Source organism: Echinops telfairi, unplaced genomic scaffold, assembly GCF_000313985.2.
Source record: "Echinops telfairi isolate 266 unplaced genomic scaffold, ASM31398v2 ScPeMD7_9;HRSCAF=40, whole genome shotgun sequence".
Taxonomy (NCBI): domain Eukaryota; kingdom Metazoa; phylum Chordata; class Mammalia; order Afrosoricida; family Tenrecidae; genus Echinops; species Echinops telfairi.
This window is the reverse complement of record NW_022103906.1, coordinates 80,697,146-80,710,243: the sequence shown is the minus strand read 5'-3', so window position 1 is coordinate 80,710,243 and position 13,098 is coordinate 80,697,146. Positions and strand designations below refer to the sequence as shown.

At 37.0% G+C, this 13,098-nt stretch overlaps 1 protein-coding gene across 1 annotated transcript in view; it reads right to left on the bottom strand.

The window, feature by feature from the left end:
• Positions 1-13,098, bottom strand: part of ATAD2B (ATPase family AAA domain containing 2B) — a 173,536-nt gene that overhangs the window by 25,973 nt on the left and 134,465 nt on the right. Inside the window, exons 21-22 of the mRNA XM_004696060.3 lie at positions 9,043-9,239; positions 5,627-5,786 (exon numbers count right to left, since the gene is read on the bottom strand). Coding sequence (XP_004696117.1) covers positions 5,627-5,786; positions 9,043-9,239 — 357 coding nt within the window. The remainder of the gene's footprint in view (positions 1-5,626; positions 5,787-9,042; positions 9,240-13,098) is intronic.

Sequence of the window (13,098 nt, the reverse complement as noted above, 5' to 3'; positions counted from 1 at the left end):
TCAAACAAGCAGACTCTTAAAATACCAATCAAATAATATTGTATCATTTTCTATCTCAAAACCACCTAATGTAGTACCTTTACATCTAAGAATTAAAAATAAAGTCCTTACATGCTCCTTACATGGATAGAAGACCTCCTGTGGTTTTTATCTTCTAGAGTCTCCACTAAGTAGGCTTCAAGCATTTTACAGAATCCAGACCTGTGCCTTACTCATCTGTCTCTCTCTAGGACTGAACATAATGATTTACTCATAGGAAATGGTTAATAGTTGTCAGGCAACAATGAATTGGTGGGGTACAGTGATAGAATTGCCTATCCATTTGTCACCAAGCACAAATTTTCCAGCCAAGATTTGTAATTCCTTTGTACACTACTTGCTTCAGTCTGGAAAAAAAGGCCCTTCCCAATCTTGCTCATCTCCAGGTAATATCTTTTCCTCTGTGCTCCAGTCATACTTGGCACATATTTCTAACAGGCATGATGACACTACATTATAGTCATGTGCTGCCCTCTCTAGACAGCATTCGTTACTGCTACCTTGCCTGTCAGGTGGTATTACTGTGATGGCTTTGCATGTTGCTGTGATGTTGGAAGCTATGCCACCAATATTTCACATCCCAACAGGGTCATCCAAGGTGCATCAACTGTCAGCAGAGCACCCAGATTAAGAACAATCTGGGAAGAAGGAATAGGCTATCCTCTTCTGAAGGATTAGCAACCAAACCCTGATGAACAGCAACAGAACGCGGTCAAGAGTGCCGGAAGAGAAGCCTTCAGCATGGAGACACTCAAAACAGGACTGAGGAAAAGGCACCTTCTTAAAGCCACGTCAACCTTCATGCCATGGATTGAGTATAGTTTTCATGATCTTAATTTGCTATTAGGGCACAACACACCATGAGAAGAAACAAGCTGCAAATACATACATTAACAATCAGAATATGGAATGTACCAAGTATGACGCTAGGAAAAATGAAATGGAACACATAAAGATCTATATCCTAGGTATTTGTGAGCTGAAATGGACGATCACATGATTTAATACACCAGGAATGTCAAGTTCAAGAGGAATGGTGTCACATTCATTGTCAAAAAGAACACTTCAAGATCTAACTTGAAGTACAATACTATTAGTGATAGGATAATATCTACATGCCTTCGGGGGAGTCTAGTTAAGACAACTATTATTCAAGTTCAGGGACCAACACACTAGTGATGAAAAATTAAAGAATCCCCAACTTCTTCAGAAATTGATCAAACATCTAATCAAATGGCATTGTTAATTATTGGTGATTGGAATGTGAACGTTGGAAACAAAGATGATGGGGCAGTATTTCAAAAATACTGCCTTAGTGACAGAAATGAAGCTGGAGATTGCAAGGTAGAATTCTGCAAAAGTAATGACTTCCTCACTGCAGATATCTTCTTTCTACAACATAAACAGCGAGTGTACATGTGGACATGGCCAGGTGGAATACACAGGATCCCAACTGACTACAGTGGTACTGGCACCATCAGGGCCACCATTAGCAAATGTGGCAACCTCAGGTGAGTGAAATACAGAATCCCCTTCTGCAGCCTGGATGCAATTCTTCAACAGGGGCACAGTACTATCCCTGGGTTTTAGCTTCATTTGACTTCATTATCGGGGTTGTATGTGAGTGTGCAGCATGCACGCAGTGGCCTTAAACAAAGTATGGATGTACTTGTGTCCCACACCCTCAGCTTGCCTTGCAAAGTAGAGCTAACACTGAACCCATGTAGTATGTAGTGAGTTTTGGGTTTAGGTCTGGGCTTTAGAGCTGCTTCTACCACTTTATAGTTCTCTTAACTTCAATCAAGCTAATCCTTCTAAGTCTTACTTTCCTCATTTGTCACATAGAGATCAGTGCCCTTCTCTCTGGAATGGTTGTAAGATTTAAATGAGAAAATATAGTCAGCCCAACCACAGGGAAATGAAAATTACCATTTTCCTGTGTCTCAACCTAAATATGTCAAGCTCTTAGCCCAGTGCCTTGGGCATGGTAAGTGTTCCATAAGGCTGACTGTTGACATCTATTTGTTCTCATTATCATCTTTACTGTTTTAAGATTTTTAAACGCTCTTTACTAAGCATATATACTTTATTCTACCTTCCTGCTTGTTAAATTCCTTAGATCACATTTTAAATTTAATTCCATTTTGGAATAAATCTAGGTACTAGTATACAAAATGAATTTAGTTGCTAAAAGAACCCCACTTGAGAAGATCAATTTAGATCTTTTCCTCCAAGCAATTAATTATGGCCACATTGTATAATAATTACTTTCAAAAATGAAGCAGTGGTTTCTAGTATTTCTTTTACTGTGGATTTCAGTTATATAATCAAAGAATATGGCTCTGTCTCAGTTATAGTTAGCATGACACACTTGTAACTTCCACCGTTCACTCTTTTAGGTGCAAAAAGTGTGATTTAATTCAAAAACATTATTTTAGCCCTTTTCAGATTTTTTTCAAGTCTTTAAGCCAGAGGCCTGTTTTTCCTTGGCAACATAACCACTTGTTATGTATCAGGAAAACAACCTCAGGGTCTGCTGTGTTGCAAGTGGAAATTACATGAATGTTGTAGTACTTTTACAAGTTCTCTGGAATATTTGAAAGCTTATGGTGTTCTGTTTTGCAGCACATCTGGCCATTTGGAGTGGGGCGGTGGAGAACCAACTTGCAAAGACAGAAGACAAAAAGCAACATTTTGAAAGCTATACATGTTGCCCGAGCATTTACACAGATCCTCCTCACCTGAGGATGGAGTGGGCAGGATTTACGTATGAGCCAGAAGAAATTTAACTTGTGTATGTGGATTGTGTACCAATAAAACTGTTGTAACAGGAAAGAAATTTAACTTGTGTGCTCTGAATGTGACCAATCATATACATGAGTCTAATTTTTAGCCTGTAGATTTTTGACAGATATGTCAATAATGTATATAAAATTTATGCTATAAGGATATTCATCAACTGACCAACAAAGGAAAAAAACTAGAATTCCCAATAATAGGATATTAGCAATTAGTTCTTTTGTATGATGAAAAAAATGAAGAAACATGATTTTTAATTAAGAAAGTGCTTCACAAAACATTACATGAACAAAAGTTTACAAAAATCACGTATCATTTTAGTGAAAACGGTATGCGTGTGTGTGTGTATGATAACACTAAGTAAAAGGATTACAGTTTAGTTTAATTTTCTTCTTTCCTCTTAGTTTATCTAGATGATCCCTTAAGAAGACAAACAGAAGAAAAACAAATAAAAACCATACATGATGAACATTCTAATACAATAGCTTAAGACCTATTAGATACCAGAGCAGCAATGTAAAAAATTAGCCCTGCCTCTTAACTTGGAATTAGGATGTGTGATTTACTATACCTGAGTGAACCTGGGATTGAGAAGCCCGGGTCATTCTAACATGGAGCCTGGGCTGAGAACCATGCGCTGAAAATACAGTGCACAAGCAATACTCCAAAGATCTTTAGAGAAGAGAAAATTGAAGGGGGGAAAAAGCCACCTCACTCGTTCATCAGTTGTTGAAGAAACAGTGAGAAGTCTCAATAAAGTGAGCTCGAGGAAAACAGACCTGACAGCTGGAAGCTGGACAGTACTATCAGCTGGGCCTTGGTGTGCTTGTGCCAACCTGATTTAAAGCGGGTGATACTACCCCTTGGCAGGCAGTGGAATGATTAGCAGGGGGAGAGAGGACTTGCAAAAAAACAGATACTTATACTTTATCCTGGAACAGACTATAGTACAAAAGTTTTTCATTGCCAGGGGGGTGCTGAGTTTGTTTCCCCCCAAAAAAGTTTAAAAACCTGTATGTTAAATAATTTCACAGAACACCAACATCAATGGTGTGGCCCCTCTGTGCCTAAGATGAATCAACTGAGCACTCTGGAACCATGTCTGAACACAGATAACAACATTGTCTTAGCCATAAAAAATAACCAAACATAATCCTATCCTAGTTAATAAGAATGACTGCTGCTTCTTTATCAATTATCTTTAGCCTCACTCCAGTCTTCCTACCTTCTAAATGTTTAAAATGCCCAATCACAAAAATATTCACTCCAGAATACAACGTGCCGGCGCGGAGTAGGGAACCAGTGGAGAGGTCTGAGGAGGAGATGAGCAGTCAGGGTGCAATGTAGCAACGATGAAATATACAACTTTCCTCTAGTTCCTAAATGTTTCCTCCCCGCTCCCACTATCACGACATGGATTCTACCTTGCAAGTCTGGCTAGACCAGAGGATGTACACTGGTACAGATAGGAACTGGAAATACAGGGAATCCAGGGCGGATGAGCCCTACAGGACTAGTGGTAAGAGTGGCGATACTGGGAGGGTAAAGGGAGAGTGGGTTGGAAAGAGGGAACCGATTGCAAGGAACTATATGTGACCTCCTCCCTGGGGGACGGACAACAGAAAAGTGGGTGAAGGGAGATGCGGACAGGGCAAGATATGACAAAATAACAATTTATAAATTTTCAAGGGCTTATGAGGGAGGGGGGAGCGGGGAAGGAGGGGAAGAATGAGGACCTAATGCCCGGGGCTTAAGTGGAGAGGAAATGTTTTGAGAATGATGAGGGCAATGAATGTACAAATGTGCTTTACACAATTGATGTATGTATGGATTGTGATAAGAGTTGTGTGAGCCCCTAATAAAATGATTTAAAAAACAAAATAAATAAGGCAAGAAACAACACAAAACAAATTAAAAAAAATTCACTCCAAATAGCACCCAAGCCATGACAAAGCCCTACTTTATTAAACCTTCCCCCTAATAACTTAACACAAGTCTAAGTCATGCATGACTCCCCATGTGGCATATTCAGGTCTTTCCCTGGTGGCAGTCCTATAGAGTACTGATAAAAGGTGGGACTAAAAAAAGAAAAAAAGTGGGACTAAGTACAGAATGGGATCAGGAGTAAAATATTAAAATTATATAAAAACGCCTATACAACCGATTGAAGACAGAACCATTCCCACACAGTGGGTATTTGTATATACAGGATTATCTTCTGATGGGTTCCAACAAAATCAAAAGTCTCACCAGTAGTTATCAGCACTGGTGATGCTGATAAAGTAAATAAACATATTTCATATGAAATTCTCAATTATTTAGTTTTCTATCATAACCGGGATATAATTTTTTCAATTTCAGTATAAAATAATGAATGGAAAAAGAAAATGCTCAATGTTAAACATAATACTCAGACTAATATTATCCATTAACTTAAGTATGTCATTTCTAATGTGTAATTACTTCTACATCAAGACATTTCTGAATAAATAATAGGCCATTAAAATTCATTGATCTAGACCAGGGGTTTGGAGCATCTGGCCTATGGGCTGGGTCAGGCCAGCGAAATCATCCACACCAGTGAACATCACAGGCCTCACCAAAGAGAAGCAGTGTCAGCATCACAATAAAGGTGAGTTCAGTAAATGTTTGACTGTATGGCAAGCAAATGACATTATAAATACCCAAATGGCCCGTAGCAGGAGAAAAAAGGCCCCACCCCACCCCTGATCTATTACTTAAAACGATCAGTGATTATCAAGGTCAATCTTGCCCTGACCATCCTTACCTCCTGGGTCCTTATCTGGATTGTACTCTAAAGCATTGCTGCAGATGAGGTCAATATCCTTCAGGAAATCCTTAGCTGTCAGGTAATTATGTTTATCAATTTTTGTTATTATGGTTGATAAATCCATTGGCTCCTTGATTACCTCAAGATAATCTGAAACCTACAGTAAAAGGATATTTTCATGAAAATTATTTCTGAACATACCATCTATTCAATTTGTAAAAACACAAAATAAAAGCATGGCTATTTTAAAAGTAAATGTAGACATCTAAGAAATCAGAATATTTGCAGCACAATTTATTCTACTAAAGCTATTGTTATACTTTCCATGAATAGCCTCAATTTCCAAGTCATATCTAAATCAGCTCTGAAATATTTCTAATTTTGAAACCAATTGCCTCAGGTTTTTCTGTGGGTTTCAATCCTCTGGACATCTTGAGAAGAGTGTAGGGTATCCTGAGAAAGCTCTTCTATTGAAGTTCTCTAAAATTTGCTACCAAATTTTGTTCCTTCTCTTTCAGTTTTCTAGGGTAAATCACACTTCATGGAAAGTGTTTCTACTCCTTTGGAGGCATTACGGATATTCTGAGTCAATTATGAAATAATTAAAGTATTGATTTCTTCCTATGCAAAAGATTTCTTGGACTAGAAATATTGACAAAATAAGTACGAGAAATGCATCTGGCTCTGTGTGCTCATTTTCTGGGAGCTAACCCAAAATAGATGATACTAAAAAATGACCTACCCAATAAGTTCTATGTTGTCTACTACTCGACCAAAAAGAAAGCTCCAGCAATGTGTATATATAGATGTAGACATACAATCTTCCCTAATGTTGCAAACTCCAAACCACATAATTAGGCCTGATGTAAAAGTAGTAATATATAATTAGTGATATATTAGTCCAGAATTAATTTCTATATACAATTCCTGCTCTATGAAACTGACACTAGTTTTGGATGGTACTATCATTACTTTTCAAAATTTATGTGTACTCACACATATAAAACAGATCATTGAAATCTTTTCAGATTTTATAAAAATGTTGGGGAAGAGAATATGTGTATCCTTTTTTATTTTTTATTTTTTTACATTTTGGCCTGTAGGAGCTTTTGAAAAGCCAGTCAATCTTATAGGGATGGTAGTAGAGTTATAATGGAACAGAAATAGTTCAGAAGATATTAGTTGAACTCTTGTTTCAGGCAGCTGGTATTCTCTGTATACATGTAGAAAATGTTTCATAAACTATAAGGCACTATAAAAATATATATTACCAAAGGCCATAAAATTTTAGTGCCTATGCTGAGTTTTAAAATTCAGTATTTATTTTCTAAATGTTTATCTTCTCTGCTGTTGGCTTTGGAACTTATTAAAGTTTGTAGACACTTCAAATTCATTCTTTGAATATAAGCTTTGTGTTTTACGTTATCTAAATGCCATCTTGCTTCTCCTTCTAATCCTTCCCAAGGACTCCTGTGTTTAAGAGTAGACAGAGAACCAGTGGCAGAATGAACCCGAGACAAAAGAACATAAAGGAAAGAGGAAGGGAACTCAACCCTTATCTAAAAGTTGTATCTAACCAATACTCTCTATCCTTTTCCACTGCCTTTACCATCATTTATAAAACCTGTACTCTATTGCATTTGAAATTTGACAATCTCTTCTGCTTAGAAAGAAAAAGTTTCCTGGACGAGGGCAAAATTGGTTTATTCCAATTATAGGAGGTTGTCTTGAGGTAAGCTCTTATCACTAAAAAGCATGAACGTTCAAATATACCCAATTTGGAGCAGAGGTCAGAAGACATTTAAAATAATTAAATTATCTGAAAACATTATAGGAAAAATAAATGTCATTAATATGAAGTAAGAAGTGCCATTAGCAACTGAAAAAGCAAATTGAGCAGAGACCGTTATTATCCCAGTTAGGAGCCCCGGTGGCACAGAAGTTATGTATTGGGGTGCTAACCCAAAACCATCAGCCAGCTCCAACTGAGAAAAGTGAGGCTTTCTTACACCTATAAAGATTTATAATCTCAGAAACTCACAGGGACAGTTCTACTCTGTCTTATATGGTCACTATGAGTCAGCATTGACTAGATTGTAGTGAGTTTGGATTTTGAGGTCTTATTATCCCAGTAAGAAGGAAAGGGGGGAGAGGTGGGAAGTACTGTAATGAAGTATAAAAGTCAGAACTTGTATGAGCCCCTAATAAAACAATTTAAAAAAAGAATTGATTAAAAACAAAATCAGAACTAAGTATAGGATAGATTAAGAATGGGCTTTGAATTTTTAAAAATTCCAAGTTGTAGCTATATCATTTGCCAACTATGTGTCCTAACTGAGCCTGTTTCCTATGCTACAAAATTAGGATAATACTGACATTGGAAGATTAAAGAAATAAATGGGTGAAACTATTTATTGTGCACAAATATATTAATAAAATTAGAGATAGTCCCTTTATTCCACAAAAAGGAAAAGTACATAATGACTTTCCAGGAAGGGAAAAACATAACGCTAGCTCATTTGTGTCGAGCCACACATGAAGTAATGGTTCCAAAGGCAGCTTCTCAAGTCCAGAAGCACAGATTTCACAACTAGGACATGACACTGAACTCTGAATCATTTCATAATTCAAATTTAAGGAAAAAAAGAAAAAAAAACCAAACAAAAAACACCAACATTGTTCAAACATGGAGTCTGAACTATCAGAAGAAGGCCAGTAAAGATTACAATGTGTTCATCCACACACTATATTATCCCAGGATAAAAAAAATCATCATAATCTAAAATCTAAATCATTTACACTATTATGATAGATCCCAAATGGAAAATTTCTTTACTTGTTATTATAAATCATGCTCCCACAGGCACACAAAACAATACACACAGAAAGAGAAATTTTCCACCAGGAATAAAGAAAACCTTGGAGAAAAAATAATTCTAACCGCATAGGATGTGCTCAATTCAACAGTGCCTAAGTCACAGGCATTTCCAAAATATAAACTACAAAGAATATCCAGGGACCTTATTCATCCCTTCTGATGATTTATGTGTCATTTGGGGAATGCCAATATTGGCATGAGTTAATATCAGTAGATTTTCTTGTGAGCAGAATTTATCCTGGAATAAAAATAGTCTAGTATGGATCAAGTAAACTTAATCCTCTTCGTAAACTGAAGAGTAAGATATCATAAGGATCAAGAATAATTAACAGGAAAAGTTCAAATCAGTCACTAATTTTATCCAAAAGTCACCAGATGTTTGCTGATGACACGGTAGTTATCACATGGATTATAATTTTATAGGCTAGGGGTAATATTCATCCATGCCTTTGTTTTTTTCCTTCCAAAAAAAGATGTCAATATTTTTTCTTTTAGCCAGTTCAACTTCACTGTTTGCACACTACTGAAACAAGACCTCTTCAATATCCACCGGTTTGCTGAAGATGTTAAAGCGTTTATCTGTGGCCAGCCTCTTGGTTACATCCCTGAGAAACAACCGCAATTCTCTTAAAGTATTTTCCTCTTGATCCTCCATCCTACTTTTTTCCGATTCTGATAACTGGCGAGGTGGAGAAGGTAGTGCAAGAGGGAGCACTTCCATAGCACAAAGGGCTAAAGAGAAAAGAAGAAACGGTTAGGATTCAAAAATGGAATTACCGCAGAGTGTACGTCCATGAATAGGAGAATTCCAAAGTATGTGAATTATGTTATTCAAAGAAGTAAAAATGTCAATGGAAACCAAAAATTGGAAGTAGCTGTACTTTGTAAAATAACATACAAGAAAACCCCAAACTACTGTCAAGTCCACTCTGACTCACAGCAAGCATACGTTGGATGAGGTAGAACTGCCCCACAGGGTTTCCAAATTTGTTATCTTTAAGGAACCAGACTATCAAATCTTTCGCCCATGGTTTCGAACCGTAAACCTTTTAGTTACATAATAGTCAAAGTGCTTAACCACTGCACCACCAGGACGCCTTAAGTACTAGTAAGACATCTTTATACTACCTTCATATTCTCAGTATAGCAAAAAAGGGCAGGAGAAATAAGAGAGTTGCTGAGATTGGAAGAGATGAAAATCAACTCAGTTCAAATTATAACAAGTAAATGTAAGATATTCACTACCCAAGCCAAAGTGAGACTCATATTAAAGAGTAAGGAATTAATTTTCCTATGTGTGAGCCCATTGTTACAGTGTCAATCCAACTCCTTACGGGCCTTCCTCTCCTTCACCACAGATGGTGTCTTTCTCTACGGACTGGTCTCTCCTGACAATAGGTCCAAAGTCTCACTATCCTTGCTTCTAAGGAGCCCTGTAGTCATATTTCTTCCAAGACATCGGTTTGTCCTTTTAGTAGTCCAGAGGACTCTACGTATTCTTCTCCAGCACAATGCAAGTGCATTGATTTTCTTCTGTCTTCCTTATCAATGTCCAACTTTCACATGCAAATGAAGCAATGGAAACCACCATAGCTTGGGTCAAGTGCTTCTAAGTCCTAAAAGGCACTTCCCTGCTTTACAACACCCTAAATGGTCTTGGGCAGCAGATTTGCCCAATGCAATGCATCTTTTGCGCTCTTGACTGCTGCTTCCATGAGCACTGATTATGGATCCAAGCAAGATAAAATCTTTGAAAATTTCAACCTTTTCTCCATTTATCACATTACCTATTGATCCATTTGTGAGAATTTGGGTCTTCTTTACATTGAGTTGTGATCCCTACCTAAGGCTGCAATCCTTTAACTTCATTAGCAAGTGCTTCAAGTCCTCCTCATTTTCAGCAAACAAAGTTATGTCATCTGTATTCCGCAGGTTGTTAAGAAGCCTTCCTCCAATCTTGATGCCATATTTTTCATGTATGTCAGCTTCAGTGATGATTTGCTCAAAGTACAGATTGAATAAGTATGATGAGAGGATACAACCCTGATGCACACCTTTCCTGATCTTAAATCATGCAGTATACTATTGTTCCATTGTACCTTGTTCCATTAGCACTGCTGCCTCTTGATCTATGTACAAGTGTCAAATGAGCACAATGAAGTGCTCTGGAATTCTTATTCTTTTCAAAGTTACCCATAGTTTGTTATAATCCACACAGTCAAATCCCTTGGCATAATCAATTAAAAAAAACACATAAACATCTTTCTGGTGTTCCCTGCTTTCAGCCAAGATCCATCTGAAATTAGCAATGAGATCCCTCATTCCATGTCTTCTGAATCAAGTCTGAACTTCTGGAAGCTTCCTGTCAATGTACTGATGCAACCGTTGTTGGTCTTTAGTAAAATTTTACTGGTATATGATACAGTTCTATCATTTAAACATTCTGTTAGGTCACCTTGTTTAGAATGAGTACAAATATGAAACTTTCCAGTCGGTTGGCCAAGTAGCTGTCTTCCAAATCTCCTGGCATAGACAAGTGAGTGCGTCATCAGCTTGTCGAAACAATGTCCTCAGTAATTAACTTGAATTTTCTAAATGCAACTTCATCATTCTGCAAATCAGCAAGGCTCACTTCAAAAACTCAACATTTGAAAGCATGAGATGTAATTTTGGTTGCTTGAATCCTGGCAAAAAGTGTTTTTCCGGTATTTCTTATACTGAACATAGCTGGTGCTTTCACACCGTACTAATCTTTCTTAGAAAATGGCTCAACCACTTTATTCTTGGCTCCTTTTTGCCACCTTTTGTAAGGCACTTGTTTTTGTTAATCAAAATGGTGCTGCTCAGAGAGCTAAAAAGGCTCATCATGATTCTTCACCAATGTGTAGTATTCCATTGTGTGTATGGGTATCTGTTCTCCCACCAATGGACATTTACATTATTTCCATAATCTTGCTATTATAAATAGTGCAGTGATGAACATGGTATGAAAGTACCTATTTATGCCAGGTTCTTTATTTCTATAGGCTATATACAAAGTAGCACTATTGCTGATTCCTATGTTATTTCTATAGCTGTTTGAGGGAGCATCAAACTGCTTTACACATGGTTATATTGTTTTACAGTCCCACCAGTAGTACGTATGGGTTTCTATCTCTCTGCACCCCTCCAGAATTTTTGTTTTGAACTGTGGCATCAATTTTAGTTGGGCCAGTGACTACGTGTTTGTTGGCAGCCTGAATGCATTCTTTGGTAAACTATTTATATACTCTGCCCAGTTTTTAATTAGTTTTCTTGTTGAGGTGTTAAAGTTTTCTATAAACCCTTGTCTGATATATTGTTACTATTTTTTTCCATAATCTGTGGCGTCTCTTTTGGCAAAATCTTTTGATGCACACACATTTTGTAGTTTTAGGTAGAAATCATCAGTTCCAGTGTTTCCCAAAGTGAGCAACATGGCCCTGGAGAGAGGAGTGGAGCAGGTGCTAGAATGAACAGAGGCGCAAAAAAAAAGCAAATGCCAACACTTTATTGTAGCTTGTGTGCTATCATACAAAGGTTTTTTAATTGCCTGGGGCATTTCTCCTCACCCCTGGAAAAGAGAAGAGTAGATCAAATAAGTCTGGGAACCTTTTCTGATTCCCATTTGCAAGGATAAAGCTTCCAGTTTCTCCTCCCAGTAAGGTTGCCATTTGGTTTGTATACATGGCCTTTATTATGCTGAGGAATTCCCCTTCTGTTCTTTTGTCGAGTGTTTTTACCAGGAATGAGTGTTCAATTTTCTCAAATGCCTTTTCTGCATTAATGAACATGATCGGGCTGTCTTTTTCCTTTGTATGGTAGATTACACTGATTTTTTTCCTAATGCTAAACCTTGGAAGAACCCCATTTGAACATGTGTTTCTGTTTGTTTTAATATTTTGTGAGAATTTTTGCATGTTTTATGTTCATAAAGGATATTTTTCTATAATTTTCCACTCTGGTGATCTTTATCTGGTTTTGTCATCGAAGCTATGTTCATTTCATAAAATGAATGCAACAGTTTGTTGTCCTTCTTATATTCAGAGTAGAACTGATGTCAGTACTCTGTTTGGTAGAATTCCCAGTGAAGCCATCCAACTCTGAACTTTTTTATGGAAGTTTGGTAATGACCAGATAAATCTCTTTTTCACAATGTAATTGTTTGGTTTTCAAACATCAGTCTGCATTAATTTAGGTAGGTAGTGGGTCTCTAGAAATTTGTCTATTCCTTTAGGTTTCCATATTTGTTAGAGTACAATCCTTCATAGTATGTTTTGTTATTTCAGTTGGTTCTCTTATAATGTGGCCTGAGTCACTTATTTGTGATATATGCCTATTATTTTGCTTTGTTAGGTTGGCCAGTGGTTTATCTATTTTGTAATTTTGTTACTCTTTCAAAGAATCAACTTCTTGTCTTTTCTATTGTTTTTCTGTTTCCTTGATGTATTTATATCTGCTCTAATTTTTATTACTTCTTTTTTTTTTTTTAACATTTTATTAGGGGCTCATACAACTGTTATCCCAATCCATACACACATCAATTGTGTAAAGCGCATTTGTACATCGTTTC